Source organism: Mytilus galloprovincialis, chromosome 2, assembly GCF_965363235.1.
Source record: "Mytilus galloprovincialis chromosome 2, xbMytGall1.hap1.1, whole genome shotgun sequence".
Classification (NCBI taxonomy): Eukaryota; Metazoa; Mollusca; class Bivalvia; order Mytilida; family Mytilidae; genus Mytilus; species Mytilus galloprovincialis.
Genome location: NC_134839.1, coordinates 43,164,472 through 43,179,965, shown reverse-complemented (window position 1 = coordinate 43,179,965; position 15,494 = coordinate 43,164,472). Strand labels below are relative to the sequence as shown.

The 15,494-nt window shown below is 32.1% G+C and overlaps 1 protein-coding gene across 3 annotated transcripts in view; it reads right to left on the bottom strand.

Moving 5' to 3' along the window:
- Positions 1–15,494, bottom strand: part of LOC143063636 (PAN2-PAN3 deadenylation complex catalytic subunit PAN2-like) — a 295,154-nt gene that overhangs the window by 22,973 nt on the left and 256,687 nt on the right. For all 3 annotated transcript variants that reach the window (XM_076235882.1, XM_076235883.1, XM_076235885.1), the window contains 2 exons: positions 14,385–14,539; positions 9,302–9,387 (listed from right to left, as the gene is read on the bottom strand). In XM_076235882.1, coding sequence (XP_076091997.1) covers positions 9,302–9,387; positions 14,385–14,539 — 241 coding nt within the window. The remainder of the gene's footprint in view (positions 1–9,301; positions 9,388–14,384; positions 14,540–15,494) is intronic.

Genomic DNA, 15,494 nt, shown 5'->3' with positions numbered 1-15,494 from the left:
AAGAAAAAAAATCAACATAAGAAAAGAAGACACAGATTTTGCAAATCTATGCTATGGCGAAGACAACATGTTTACAGTTTGTTTTAAAGGTCTTTTAACAGAGAAATATGGGTTAAACAACCAACCTCTGAGATAGTTTTGCCGATATACATGCGCATACATTATTTTCGATTCAATCGTACTAGTTTAAACCGATCTCTGCGTTCACATCTGAAGTAAGATCGGTTTACTTTAGATTGATTCAAACTAAACTACCTCTTTTGGTGTTTTAGTTTAGACCGATTGAAGATCGATTCAATGCGTTCACATTAGCCCTTAAACCGATCTAAAGTGAACCGGTCTAGTTTAAATAGATAAAAATGTCCTAGTATGAACCGAGTCTTAGTTTCAGAGATACTTATCATTTAATAAATGCTTTGCCAAGTGCAGATGGTATGTTTGGACAAAATTTTCAAGCTTTATTTGTCTGAATTTGGATTGTGATCAAATTTTTGACATAATATAGGATTATGACACAAAAATAAATCAGGAGATACCCAGTTGAAATTAAATTAAAGAAATGGACCTCTTTGTTCGAGAAGGTAAAAAAAAGCAAAATTGATATATTTGAAATGTTAACATCTGTTACTATGGGCTTTAAAGTTTAATAAAGGTGCATAATTTAGGAATTTTTGCATCTTATAAACTTTCTTTTGCTTGAATTGCAATATAAAGCCTAGATATATTTGAAAACTTTTAAATTAGTTGCATAAAACAGTTGATGGTGGCAGGTTCAAATCCAAGTGGATCGTTTTTGTGCATAAGCATAAATTCTGCCGAAAAAATTCTCCCCACACGATTGTTTTTTGGGAAAAAATCCTAAAAATTGGTAATATTTGCATCGAAAAGAGAAAGTCAAGTGCACTGCATGTTTGAGTTAAAGTCATATGAAACCTCAAATTAAAAAAAATAAATGGATAGTTTTCATTATAAAAGTTATGTACATCTACTTTTATTCTGATGAAAATTCTTTAATTTATCCACGTTTAGAAGAAGTTTACTTTTTTTTAATTGCTTGCTTCCAGGAAGCAACTCGCAGACATATTAGCAGTATGCAAGTGACCTCAGCGTGACCCTACTGGTAAAAATCCAGTGATCACAATACGCATGGATCTGTCATTTAAATAAACTATTATCTGATTGTACATATGTTATACACATGCTCAATATCCATGTGTCTTTGTTGATTGTTTACGGCTTTAAAACACGACAATTAAGTAGCTGCCATATTTTCACACAATAACAGACAGAGGCCATATTTTCACACAATAACAGACGGAGAGAGAAAAAATTGATGATTATATGAAATGTTTGCGTATAAAAGATAAAATCGTGCACAGAAGACAAGTTGATGATATATACATGCATTGGTTCAATAATTGGATAGACCGTATTTTTCACCAGTCACTCGTTTCATATGACTTTAACTATTCTGTCTTCAAAACTTATTGAGAAAATATCTGATATATCATCTCGCTTCAGATTCTATCATTTTTATATATTAAGGCTATAGGTTGATTTAATAACATTTACAATTCACAGTAATAAAAAAATTAATTTATGGGTCAAGTGAAATACCTTTCTGATGAGACATAACAACAGAGAAGGTGTGTGAGAATAACAAATGTTTACTAAAAATACTTGACCACATACTTTACAACTGTATCTAAAAAATGCATAATTTTGAGAGAAAAAAATCGTTTGTGTTATCTAGTGTTATAAGGCTTCAATCAGGTCTGAGACCACAATTGTCGTCCCTTGATTTTCGTTGACCACAAATATAGTCCCTAGTGTTGACAGTGGGTTACTTGCCAATATTTTTTGCACCCCTTCCAGATTTATTTCTCCATGTTTTATGCCTCAAACATTTTTTCAAATTGCAAGTAGGGGGTTAAATTACACTGTAAAAAAATTGTGGGTCCAGAATTTTAAAGGAAAGTAGTGATTTGGTCCAGCTGAAAAAGGTTAAAAATTAGCACTTCGGAAGCTGTCAAAAGATTTCAAGACGCCCTAAACATAAAATTTTCCATATTTTGAGTTAGAGCCGATGAAGTTTTCTATAATTTTGATATAATTTGTCCCAAAAGTAGCACAACACACTGTGAAAATTTCATTGAGTAAGCGCAGGTGGGATTTTTTTAATTTACATTTATGTTCTAAAAGAAATGCACTAAGAATTAATTGTGGTCTCGGACCTAAGAGGTGAAATCTGTAAATATAGAATCTGTACTTTGGCAACTTCCCTAAATGATTTGATGGTGTCAATTTGTCAAATAGCATGAAACTAAAGGATTTAAACTTTTATTTTATAGAATTTCTGCAAAAATGACCAATTTTAGTATTTTATGGTCAAAATAGGCATTTTATAGCTTTTTCAATGTTGATGCATAAATGGCATCCTGAATTTCTATCTGACAGGTTTTCATGTGTCAATATTTGTGTTTCTATGCCTTTATCCAGTTCTGTTACTTATTTATAAACTCTGAATCTACAGAAAAGAAGGTTATCTCAGAGGATATGTGCAAAATGTGTTGTATAAATGACCCTTGTCTAACGCCCTGTTTGGATGAAGTCAAAAGTGGGGAGCTTGGTACATAAAAGTTGAAGTCCATAATATAGACCTCACTAAATTTGTATAAAAAGCACTTTACAATGTCTATTGTACCTGTTTCATTACACATAACATATTTCTTTTCTTCTGTAGGATAGCAAGTAGTTCAAATATAAGCCTGTTTAGACTAAATTGCATGTTTTTCACTAATAAGGCAAAAATGATTGTATCAGACCATACTGTCTGCAAGAAAAGTTAAATGCAAGAGTCATTTTGTGCTCAGATTTGTTGTATCATGTCACATGAGTATAGAAATGATAAAAAAGACACAATTTTTTTTATTTCTTATAGCCTCAATATGCATTTTTTAATGTAAATATGTGGCATGGCCTAAATTGACCCTAAATTATTTCCAGTCTTACTTGGCCTAAGACCCTTTTAAACTAATATGATATGTTATTTGTAACTTTTCTTTCCATTTAAAGTACATTCAATACATATGTAAGGATTATTTATAACCAAAAAGCTTCACAAATTTAAAATTGCAGGAAAATATTACATCTTCATGTAAGGCCCCCCTTCATTGAAAAACCTCAATTTTTAGGCGCAGGCTCATATAAATTTGACTTTTGAATAATTATGCTAAGTCTGACAAATCAAATGAGTACTCTATTGCATTTAGTACATGATAATTGATATATTAAGGCATTTAAAAGTATTATTTTGCAATGCTTTAATTTTTAAAGCCCCAAATGTTGATAGTTGAAATTTTTCAATATTAACGTCAAAATTTAACACGCAAAGTTGAGTATAGAATTTAACATACTGTTTATAATATATATTCTATTGTTATGGAACTTTGTAAGCAGTGTTATAATTTATTAAGCTTTAGTCATACCAAGTTTTATTAAGTTTGGTCTATCCTATTAGGTCCGAGACCACAATTGTCGTCCCTTGATTTTCGTTGACCACAAATATAGTCCCTAGTGTTGACTGGGTTACTTGCCAATATTTTTTATACCCCTTCCAGATTTATTTCTCCATGTTTTATGCCTCAAATTACAAGTAGGGGGGTTAAATTACACTGTAAAAAAATTTGGGTCCATAATTTTAAAGGAAAGTGGTGATTTGGTCCAGCTGAAAAAGGTTAAAAATTAGCACTTCGGAAGCTGTCAAAAGATTTCAAGACGCCCTAAACATAAAATTGTCCATATTTTGAGTTAGAGCCGATGAAGTTTTCTATAATTTTGATATAATTTGTCCCAAAAGTAGCACAACATACTGCAAAAATTTCATTGAGAAAGCACAGGTGGGATTTTTTTAATATACATTTATGTTCTAAAAGAAATGCACTAAGAATTAATTGTGGTCTTGGACCATCACTGAAATTTTTAGTCTGTCCTTCCACGATTTTTTTTTTTTTTTTGCAAAAGTCTAGTTTACTGTAAAAATTCGTTGAAAGGAACTTATTCTCCATGTATTTTATAAAAAACTTGATGTGTCAAAGCGACACGAATGGTCCCATCTCAAGAAGTTGAAAAATCTGCAATTTCAATAACACATGTGGACACAAACATGATGGTAGTCTCACATATAAAAAATCAGCTGAAAACCTGGAGGCTTATAAAAATAAATTCTATAACTGTGATTTTCAACAATTTTCAAAGTTGCAAACCCTTAATTTTGGCAAAAATTAGTGGAGCGGAAAAAAATTTAACTTGATCTGTAACTCATCATGAGTAACTCACATACCAAAAATCAGCCCAATATCTAAAAGCGTTTAGAAAAAAAGTCTGTATAACTGATTTTCAACAATTTATCAAAGTCCATAGCCCATAATTTTTGCAAAAATTAGCCGAGCAGAAAAGACTTAAACTTTATCTGTAACTCATCTTGGTTAACTCACATGCCAAAAATCATCCCAATATCTGAAAGAGTTTAGAAAAAAAGTCCGTATAACTGTGATTTTCAACAATTTATCAAAGTCCAAACAAAGCCCATAATTTCGGCAAAATTTAGGGGAGCGGAAGGAAACTTAAACTTGATCTGTAACTCATCATGGTTAAGTCACATACGAAAAATCAGCCCAATATCTGGAAGAGTTTACAAAAAAAGTCTGTATAACTGTGATTTTCAACAATTTATCAAAGTCCAAAGCCCTTAATTTCGGCAAAAATTAGCGGAGCGGAAGGAAACTTAAACTTGATCTGTAACTCATCATGGTTAACTCACATACCAAAAATCAGCCCAATATCTGAAGGTGTTTAGAAAAAAACTCTGTATAATGGTTTGTTGTGGAATGACGGAATTTCGGAATGATGCTATTATTTACTCAAGGCTCTGTTCTGATAGAATTATTAAGAAACTAATAAGGTACAATTGATCAGTCGTGATTTTTGGAATTACGGAATTTCTGAATTACGGACAAGGGTAAAACTATATGGCACCAACAACTTCGTTGAGGGGCCATAAAAAAAAAATTGTTTTATTTATTTCATGAAAAATAATGAAATGGTAGAGCTTTTCATCAGGTAACTAATATTTAATAATTTTATAAAATTAGTTATTTATCAAAAGATCCCTTTTAAAATCAACATGTGTCTAGGTATTTCCAAGCTGATATATAATATAACAGAAATAATTTGAATATTATGGAACAAAAGAAACTAGAGGCTCTAAAGAGCCTGTGTCGCTCACCTTGGTCTATGTGCATATTAAACAAAGGACACAGATAAATTTATGACAAAATTGTGTTTTGGTGATTGTGATGTTTGTGGATCTTACTTTACTGAACATTCTTGCTACTTACAATTTTCTCTATCTATAATAAACTTGGCCCTTTAAATACAGAGGAAAATATTTTGTAAAATTTACAAAAATTTACAAAAATTAATAAAAATTGTTAAAAATTGACTATAAGGGGCAATTACTCCTTAAGGGGTTAACTGACCATTTTGGTCATGTTGACTTATTTGTAGATCTCACTTTGCTGAACATTATTGCTGTTTACAGTTTATCTCTATCTATTATAATATTCAAGATAATAACCAAAAACTGCAAAATTTCCTTAAAATTACTAATTCTGGAGCAGCAACCCAACAACAGGTGGTCTGTTTTGTCTGAAAATTTCAGGGCAGATAGATCTTAACCTGATAAACAATTTCTCCCGTGTCAGATTTGCTCTAAATGCTTTGGTTTCAGAGATATAAGCCAAAATCTACATTTCGCCCCTATGTACTATTTTTAGCCATGGCGGCCATCTTGGTTGGTTGGCAGGGTCAGGCCACACATTTTTAAAACTAGATACCCAAATGATGATTGTGGCCAGGTTTGGATTAATTTGGCCCAGTAGTTTCAGAGGAGAAGATTTTTTTAAAAGAATACTAAAATTTTAGAAAAATGGTTAAAAATTGACTATAAAGGGCAATAACTCCTCAATTTTGGTCATGTTGACTTATTTGTAAATCTTACTTTGCTGAACATTATTGCTGTTTACAGTTCATCTCTATCTATAATGATATTCAAGATAATAAGCAAAAACTGCAAAATTTCCTTAAAATTACTAATTCCACGGCAGCAACCCAACAACAAGTTGTCCAAATTGTCTGAAAATTTCAGGGCAGAAAGATCTTGACCTAATAGATTATTTTACCCCCCATGTCATATTTGCTCTAAATGCTTTGGTTTTAGAGTTATAAGCCAAAATCTACATTTTTACCCCTATGTTCTATTTTTAGCCATGGCGGCCATCTTGGTTGGTTGGCAGGGTCACGCCACACATTTTTAAAACTAGATACCCAAATGATGATTGTGGCCAAGTTTGGATTAATTTGGCCCAGTAGTTTCAGAGGAGAAGATTTTTGTAAAAGATTACTAAGATTTACGAAAAATGGTTAAAAATTGAATATAAAGGGCAATAACTCCTAAAGGGGTCAACTGACCATTTCGGTCATGTTGACTTAGGCCAACTAAAATTAATTAGTAGATTTTCATCCAAATTTTTGAAAAAAATGGGGCGGGTGGGAGGATTTTATTTTTAAAATTTTATTTCATATGAAACCCTGTTGTGACGAGTTCTTCATATATGCAAGTGTAATAATAAGCTTATATCATGTATACACAAGTAGGAAGAATCTTACATGATTTTATAAATCCTTAAATAAATATATATATCTTATTGTGGTTTTTTAAAAAACTAAACAACAAAAACGGGAAATGCTCTCTTCAGTTGGACTACCTACATCAAATGTATTTGAGTTTCTAAACAATGGTTTGTATTCCCATAAAATGAAGCAAATGCATTGGTATGCAAAACAATTATTAGGAGTACAGAATAAAATGAAAACTCAAACAGTGTTGAAAATAATAGGGTTGGTACTTGATGCAAGATGAAAATATAATTACCATGTAAAACATGAACTTAACAAAAAAAAAATGTTGTTTAATGAGTCTTTTGGGTGTATTGTGACATTTTCTGTTTGTCAACATAAAAAGACAGACATGGGTAAAATCTGAGGGCTTGCATGAATAAAATGGCTTTCTTTAACTTTAATGATAAATGTACCTATACTTTAGAGTTAGAGTTCAAGTTCATAGTAATGGTAAGGATAGAAGATGTTTTAGAAGAGGGACGAAAGGGGTGATCTCAGGTGCTCCGAAAGGGTAAGCAGATCCTGCTCCAAATGTGGTACCCGTCGTGTTGCTTATGTGATAACAAATCCGGTCTAATTCGGTAGGTAACATTCATGAAAGGGAAGGGGACTGTAGTTACGACGAAAGGAACATGTCTGATATCATTTGTGAAACGGTTATTCCATAACGGTCAACCAACTCTTGATGGCATCCGTAAAATTTACGAAGGAATGATTTCAACTTCACCAGTTGGAACTCTTGGTTTAATAGCTTCCTTGTGATCAGCAACCCTCTATCAAGAAAATGGTGATAGGAAATGCAAGCACGGGAATATCGTATCAATTGGGAGATATATACCCCGTATGCAGGTGCTGCTGGAATGTTGCTACTTAGAAATGGAAAGTTCACAATTGGAGAGCTGAAATCATCTCTTTTGTCGTAAAGTTTTGTTTTCAACCGACCCTAATTGTCAATTTCTAGATGTAAGTCAAGATATGAGGCCGACTTAACTGTTAGGGTTAGGGCTAGTGTTATGGTTATGTATGGGTTAGGGTAAGATTGGGGTTTAGTACAGTTTAGTTTAGCTCTATAAGAGTTTGGACTCCTAAAGTAAAAGAAGGCCATTAAAATGCGTATGTTAGTTGACATTTTTAAATTCAATATACGGTTATAAATCTGACGGTTTCGTGCTTGTGTTTCAATATCTTTAATCCAGTCATGTTTTTTGTATCAATGGTGTCTACGAATCTTATGCTTTGGATATCATTCACAGTTTAAATTTCCTGACACAAAATCATTGCTTAAATAAAAAAAAAACGCAGTTTTCTAATCACAGAAATCATTTGTGACATGCGGTCTTGGAAACAGTGTGTTTCTCGTAACACGAATATTTCACGTCATTCTCGAAATCAATTTTTACTATCGGGAGATGATGTTGTCATCATAGATCAACAGAATATGTCGACCTAATCATTTTGGTTAGATTTACTCGAGGTACAAAACCAAAATTTGAAACGGGAAGCTTTGAATGAAACGAAATTGTAACGGTTACCGGTAATCATGGTAATGGAAATGAACAAATTTTTAATCTGGAAATGGTAAATTTTATAAAATAAAAAAAATCAGGGCGGGACGATTTCATTCAATTATATGTACTCAAGTTATTATCTGGAAACCAAATGTTTTCTGAATATGACGACAACATCACCGCCATACCATTTCTCTGTCAATTTTTTGAGTTCTTTAAAAAGGGACATTGTAATCACATTGATTGGTGTTCATCACCACTTTTGTGGTACTTTGTGGCAGTCATTTTTTTTTGGTGGATGAAGCTAGAAGAGAACCTAACTAACAAACCTAGTCAATTAGAGTTAAGTGTACCTGCCAAATTCGGGAATCAAACTTACAACCTCAGTGTTAACAATAGACTAATGATACAGTAGTTAGACTACTTATGACCATTAGGGCACAGAGGCCCCCAACAAAAACATACATGTAACTGCCTATCAATGCTAAATCTAACTTCATAAATAAGCAAATTAAAAACTAATCTAATGTTCAATAATGCAAAAGTTTAACTAAGATATCTTACATGTTTCACAAGCTTCAGCACTGAATGTGCAGATAAACAGCTTTTACAACTTATCACTTTTAACATTCGAATTCCAAAAAGTTAAAGATTCTTCATGCAAAATCCAACATTTTCAGATAATTAAGAAGATTTTCCCCATCAATAATGTTCAGTGGACAATAATAACAAATCAAATTGTATTTCATTTGATAGATGATGAAAATTCAGTTATGTAAACAGAAGTGAAGATTATCAAAAATTGTGAAAAATACCGTCTTTTTTTCTATGATTTACAACATTGTATTTTTGTGACAAGATATGCATGTTAAAGTAACCGAACAAGAACTTTTTTTAGAAAAGCAAATTAGAGTTGAGTTATAATTAAATATATATATGTTACTTCAGTTAGAGGACATAATTCAAATATATATTTTTTTAATAATAAAATATCATTCTGTCAAATTTGAACAACCAGTGTGAGTTATCCGTAGCATGAAATCTAAACTTACCCTCGAAGACAAGTAATTCTAGCTGCTGTAAGGTGACTTGGTTTAATTGTAGACCTTGTACCATCACTTCTTAACTCAGATTCTTCCTAAAGATATAACACATTCAAAAACTTTTGAAATTAAGATAAAATTTGATGTTCAGCATATTCCACCTGCTCCTATATTACAGAACCATTGTCTGGTAAGCAAATGTAAATAAACCCAATCAATAAATTTTTTTCAGAAGCAGAAAATACTCCAATATTTATGATGAGCATGTTATTTTATTTCATTTTTCAAAGCAAAACTAAGTTGTATGGACCACATAAATTAATTTATTTACATGTGTTTAAGGGGGTACCTTTCACTTTGACTATAAATATAGATATGGGTCAACCAGTATTCAAGTTTCATAAAACTTAAAAAAAAACTAAAAAAAAACATAACTGTTGAAAACAACATAAAACTTTAAAAAAAAATCAAACCTCAAAAGGAGTATGTTCGGTAAGGTCCTAAAATGGCCATCTTTTTTAGCGTAAATTTCAAATTGGATTTATTGACCAATATCACAATAAATTATAGCTTATACAGTGACTAGATAGGAAATAAGCCATTTTGTTGAAAATCTTACGTTTCTGCGTTTCATTATCAGTGCTTAAACGGCTGTGGGTAACTTAAGTTACCCACAGCCCAAGATGGCGGACTCTAAACTCGTTGATATTTAATTCATACAAAATGTACCTTTTGCGACGTTTTTTCATGCAGAATGTAAATATTTATAGGATTATTGAATAAAGAAATGACTAACAATTACCATAAATTTGTTAAAATAGAGTTCACTAAAGCGCAAGGTCAACTTTAAAAAATGCATAAGATGTCCGCAACTTTTTTATCGAAACTAAGCAGACTGTCCGTAACTTTATATTTAGATGTGGGTAACTTTTGATTTAAAATTTTAAGAATTATAATTTCAACAATTAGAAGACAATTAACATCATATTTGTAACCTTCGCGGCACCACCAAATGTGATTTTATTAACGCATCATACTTACACCACAGAAGTTTTATGTGGGGTTTGTGGTACTCCATCCTGGTTATGGTTTGAACTTTTATTTACTGATGTGCGTCTAATCGACGTTTTTCGCTTGTCAGACCAAGGCTTTTCCATACTCTTTAATGTTTTGAGTTTAATTATATGTTTGCGGTTTACCTTCACCTCTGTTTCCTTCTATGTGTATTTTGATGAATACTCTTTGACGCGGCTCGGTATTTATACATCCTACCGTTTAGTTATAGTGTTATGATTTTTTGAATATGTTTCCTAGTATGTTTTTTTTTCTCTCTTTGTATGTTATCAGGGGTTGTTAGACTATTAAATTACCCTGTTGTCCTACGTAGTTATTTATATTTTTATATACTATGTCGAATTGTTACACTATGTTGACTGCTCTTTTCCTTTTATTGTCACTGACTTTTACCTATTGTGTCTTTTAGTTTTATTCAGTTTAATGAGATTTAATGCAACTTGCATACAAATGAAATATGCAGCTAGCTGTAAAACAAGGTTTATTCATTTATACAAAATGTCCTTTTTTTTAAGTTTTCCCATTTACTGTAAATCTTGGCCAGGGTGCCGCTATATCACCGTGCGCAACGTCCCAGTGTGTCCAGATTGACACCCCTTTTTTTTTACTGTCAATGCTGATGAGATTTGTTTTTGTGGGGATGAGATAAAAGTGTTTTTGGCTTTTTCAAAAAGACGGAAAAAGTTTGTGCACTTGAGTCTCGTATAGTTTATCCACTGCATGCCTGGGCAATTTGGGTTCCCATCCAAAATCCCGGATTCACGCTACCCTTGTCGTTGCTGGCAGAAAATCAGTAAGTGTATACATGCTACATGTATGTGTAAAAAATACTTGTGTAGTCTACTTGTTCAAAAATAAAAACGAACAATGATGTTTCAACAGTTTATCTGCTATGATCGGAAACAACCCTCCGAACTAGGCGATTCGAGTACCCCGACGTTATACAAAATGAGACCCGAGTTTTGCGGATTTATCGTGATTTTTTTCATATTTTCCCAATTTTGTCTTCCATCGATACAATGAATTATATCATACTAGACATCTACTTCGTTTTGTGAATATGTATTCGATGCAATCTCTATCATCAGTTTAAACATTACATCCGTGTATGTCGATTCTTTGAAAGTTACGGACATCTCTATTGGTATGATTAAAAAAGTTACGGACAAGTTGTTTTGAAGTTACGGACAGCCTAGGTGTTTTTTTAAATCGTGCTGTGATCGTTTATTTTGTAGAATTTAATCACCTTTCTAGTTTAGGGGTTTCCCTAAACGGTTAATACAACTTTTAAATTCAGTTGTTTAATTGATGCATTCGTGGTATTGTTATTCTATAGAAGAAAAGTATCTAACCGACGCAAGGCGGCTCCATCTTGGGCTGTGGGTAACTAAAGTTACCCACAGCCGTTTAAGCACAGTGATTATGACGTCACAAGTTGTACTCATATTCATTTTTCACGAAAAAATCACTGAAAATGGGTAAATTTTCATAGATTATTTGACAGGAAACATAGAGCGCATACGTCGACAACAAAGATCTTTTAAAATAATGTTTGTGAAGACTTTTCACTTGTCTTATTTGAATATTAAGTTTGTGGACGCCTGCGCTCTGTGTTTCCTGGTCCTTAATTTGGTTGAAATCAAGCTGATTTTGTCAAATTTCACCAAAATCCTTTATCTTGACATTTTTGGGACGTAAAAATCAACGTGTTAGAATTAAACTTTGACAAAAATAGTTTTGTTTAACTTTCTCACATGTCTTTAAGGCAATTTAAACCATTCATTGTCTTGTAACTATGAACTTTATAATTGGGGCCACCGAACTTACTCCTTTACAGGAATAATTTCATTGGATATATAGCAGTTTGATAAACACTAATTTTGATCATTGAGAAGCAAGCAAGCTTGTATCTATGTAATATTAGTATGTGATTAAAATGTTTAGCTTACATTTTTAGAAGAAAACTTGCTTATGTTTTCAATACCCCCTTAATCATGTAAATTATATAATAAGCAAAGTTTTTAAACTACCATAGAATGCAAGAAACAAATGATTCTGGCAAGAATGAAAGTACTAACAACACAATTTTCCATATAATTAATATATCAAAGTGACAAATCTCTTTTAAACATAATTGATCAGCTTTGATTTTTAACCAGATTCTCTGCAGGGTGCAGCTTTATACGACTGCAGAGTGTATAAGTATTAAAACATTTAGTTGAGGCAAACTTAAGGAAAACAATGTCAACATTGAAAGTGAAACAAGGGTTAACAATTTGATTGATTACACAACTCATTCTTATACAGGTAAAAAACAAATATGAACAAATATTTTTAACCTTTAATGTTAAATCAAACAGACCTATTTGCATGAGTTTGCTATCTATCTATTTATAACTATGTTTATGTTTTATATCTAGTTATGACTGCTGTCAATTCTGGGCCTTTTGTAGCTGACTGCATTGTGGGTGTTGTTCATTGTTGAAGGCCATACAGTGACCTATGGTTGTTTTTTTATGTGTCATTTGGTCTCTTGTGGACAGTCTCGATGGCAATCATACCACATCTTTTTTTTTATATTTGAAGGTCATCTCATTGGACAATTGGATGGTGTATGGACTAAAATACACAGGAAATGCTGATATATATTATTGAGCATATATGCATTGTAAATTGGTTATTTTAGACTTATATAATTTAGATATATATTTTAGTATTTCATAAATATAATATGAGAATTTGAGTCACATAAATGAATTTTATAGCTTATGCCCCTTTATTAACTGAAAAGGTGGTATTTGCATCATTATATCTCACACCTGCACACATGTGAACTTGGCCAAACAACGTGGTTCTGACAATTGTTTTTGTTTAAAAGCTTAAGTCATATAATTATATTTATACATGATATGTTAGAGAATCTATCTTTTTTACTGAATTAATTAGATGCAGAGTTTTATGAAAATAACTTTAAATAGACTGATTAATGTTGGTACAAAATTCGTTTACCTGTTGCCTGAACAAATAAACATTGAATTTAATGAGAGAATATAAAGTAGGGTTTGCTTTGATAGTACTTATTCTTGTGTGACTTTTATGACAGGAAATGTGTGTCTGATTACAGCCGAAGGTCAGCTTAAAAAAAGATAGCAAAATGTTTCTAAATTATATCAAAATGGCAAATCCAGGTTAAATGTCCATTTCATCACAAGTCAAAAATATAATTATCAGTCAACTCCTTAATATCAATCAGATTTCATGGCCTTTATTATCGACTCCTAGGAGTCAATATTAATAATTGAACGATGGACACTTAAGGCGTGAATTTTTCTTGCTACCTGATTGGAAGATATTACGAGACGTGAATAATAAAAATTTATTGATTGGTTAGAACAATCCAAACCTAGTAAATGTCCTTTAATCCCGTAGAGTATTGGATTTGTCGTCTCTTTTTTAGCAATTAGATTTTACACAGGTAACTTTTATCTATAAATAGACAAATCTTCTGGAGTAAACAACAACGTTAAACGATACTACTTCATACGTGTGACCTCACGTGTGTGGTAAAATTTGTCGATTGATGCACGTGGCTATTCTAGTAAATGAATTAATCTACAAAGCGAGAGCACTTTCCATTTTCATCAGCTAAGAGTCGAATATAGCACTTTTTGAAAGGCTATCGCTTGTTATTTATAGTTCAGTTCAGTTTCTTGTATATTCCTCCATTAATTGTGGAGCACTACCCAAAGGGTATAATTTTGCTGATTTTGACTATTTATAAAGAAATATAGAAAACATTTTAAGATTATAATTTCATCCTTGAGCAGAAAAGATAATTATAAAAGAAAATAAAGGTGAAAAATTTTAATGTTTGAAAAAGTTTAAATCTAAGGAAGAAGCCCTGCAAATAAAGATGCATTAATGTCAGAATAATTTCTGTTTTTTTCATGTTATGTGATTAAGGCAATGTGAACTCCCTCTTGGTGTAGTGTAATATGAGGACTTAAACTACTTTTACCTGATTCAATGAAACAAATTCAGCATCTAAGCCTACAACATCCTTTTCCTTTGGGCGTTCTTCATCTATGAGGGTTGTAAAAGTTATCTTCCTCCTTTCAGGACTAACTAGACAATTGTCATCATACAAGACATCTTCTGATATAGGAATTTTCACTAAATAGACCAAATTATACTAATTATTAAAAGATCTATTCTTATTTGGATTCTTCACTAAGTAGACCAAACCATATATACTATTAATGCTATAACTCTGTCATAAATAAAAAGAATATAGTGTTTTGAACCATGGTTACTCCTTGACTTGTCTGTCAGTGGCCATACTGATAAAATATTCAAAACAAGAATTGACATATACAGTTGAACCTCGTTGTCGAAAAACTCGAAGTCAATGAAGCATAAAGAGGGGTGGGGCTATATAATCTCCATGGAAACAATACTTGCAAATGTAAATAATTTTGCATACCAAATATCATTGATTTAACACTTATTAGCAGTTCATCTTAAAGTTAACTAATCACAAACTAATACATGTAAACTAAGATAAGTTTCAAATATAAAAAAGAAGATGTGGTATGATTGCCAATGAGACAACTGTCCACAAGAGACCAAAATGACACAGACATTACCAACTATAGGTCACTGTACGGCCTTCAACAATGAGCAAAGCCCATACCGCATAGTCAGCTATAAAAGGCATCAAAGTCATTAGATGTGACTGAGGGGCAGGCCAAATATTCTCCATAGAAATGAGATGTGGCAATGCTTATACAACTGAATACCAATTAACCTTGGCCTACCACTAATGGTTCCCCTTGAACTAACCTAATCACAAACATGATAACTTACAAAAATTTCAAAGTCAATAGACCATGACTAAGGGGCGGAGCCAAATTATCTCCATGGAAATGAGATATGCCAATGCTTATACAACAGCATACCACTTGTTTGATTCTATTTGTGAATGATTTGTATCTGTAATTGTGTGTTTAATTATGACGAAGGACCTAAAATGGAGATCATATCGCAATCATAGAGTGTCATACCGAAAAAAAGGCACACTGTTCATTCTAGTTTACACAAATCTTGTACTGTATTTTATGCATTCCAA